Raw genomic sequence first — 914 nt, forward strand, 5'->3', positions numbered from 1 at the left:
CTGAACTCTGGGTAACAAAGACATTAAAAGATGAAGGTTAGAAACAGCTTAATAAAGAAACAACGCCATGATTGAACCTGCAATCAACAGCTCAGACGTCGCCTATGGAGGACCAGGGGCATCACAGGGAAAGTTATAAAGCATTTCCTAATTTCATATTTTAATTGGCACAGCATAAACCCGCTCCAACTTGTTTCTAATAACTGAGCAGAATTACGTCTCGTCTGCAGCAGCTGAGGAGTTCAGGTACTCTGGGTGTGGTCTGGTCGGATCAGACGCTGAATCAGCAGCAGCTTCTTTTCTCTGTGGCAGATGAAACTCTTCATCAGTCGCTCTCTGCTCCTCCTCCGTCTGAAACATCATCAAAAACAGTCAGCGATAAATCTGGTGACAGATGTTTAAGATTTCACATTTGTGTGAAATTTTGTCACAATTGATGTGAAGTCTTGAGTAATGGCTAAAATATGTTTTCTGAGGTCACACTGACCTTGACCTTCTAAATATAATCACTTTTTTCTTGAGTCCAGGTCGAGGTGAACCTTTTTACCAGATCTTAAGAAGTTCCCTCAAGGTGTTACGGAGATACACAAGGCCAAAACAACGTTTTGTTAGGTCACATGACCCTAACCTTTGACCATTATTGGCCAAAATCTAACCAGTTTGTCCAAGTGAATGTACAGGCAAACATACGGCAAAGGTATGGGCAAGCGTATGGACGAATGTCCCAAGAAGGTACAGACAAACAAGTTGATGAAGGTACGGAGAGACGTACGGACAAAGGTATAGATGAAGGTACAGACAAATGTACAAACAACCCGAAAACAACATTTCTCCGGCTCTGACTGTCATCGGCGCCGAGGCATAAAAAAGATCTAAATATTCCTTAATGTTTGGCAGATTGATGCAGAACGCAT

General features: G+C 42.2%; 1 protein-coding gene across 1 annotated transcript in view; it reads left to right on the forward strand.

Annotated features, from left to right (window-relative positions):
- The window catches only part of LOC111661040 (F-box only protein 41-like), an 11,565-nt gene that overhangs the window by 7,626 nt on the left and 3,025 nt on the right, over window positions 1-914 (forward strand). The window contains exon 11 of the mRNA XM_023414504.2: window positions 231-265. Coding sequence (XP_023270272.1) covers window positions 231-265 — 35 coding nt within the window. The remainder of the gene's footprint in view (window positions 1-230; window positions 266-914) is intronic.

Source organism: Seriola lalandi, unplaced genomic scaffold (genome assembly GCF_002814215.2).
Source record: "Seriola lalandi dorsalis isolate HSWRI2012SDOR001 ecotype SW California unplaced genomic scaffold, Sedor1 jcf7180002054532, whole genome shotgun sequence".
Taxonomy (NCBI): Eukaryota; Metazoa; Chordata; class Actinopteri; order Carangiformes; family Carangidae; genus Seriola; species Seriola lalandi.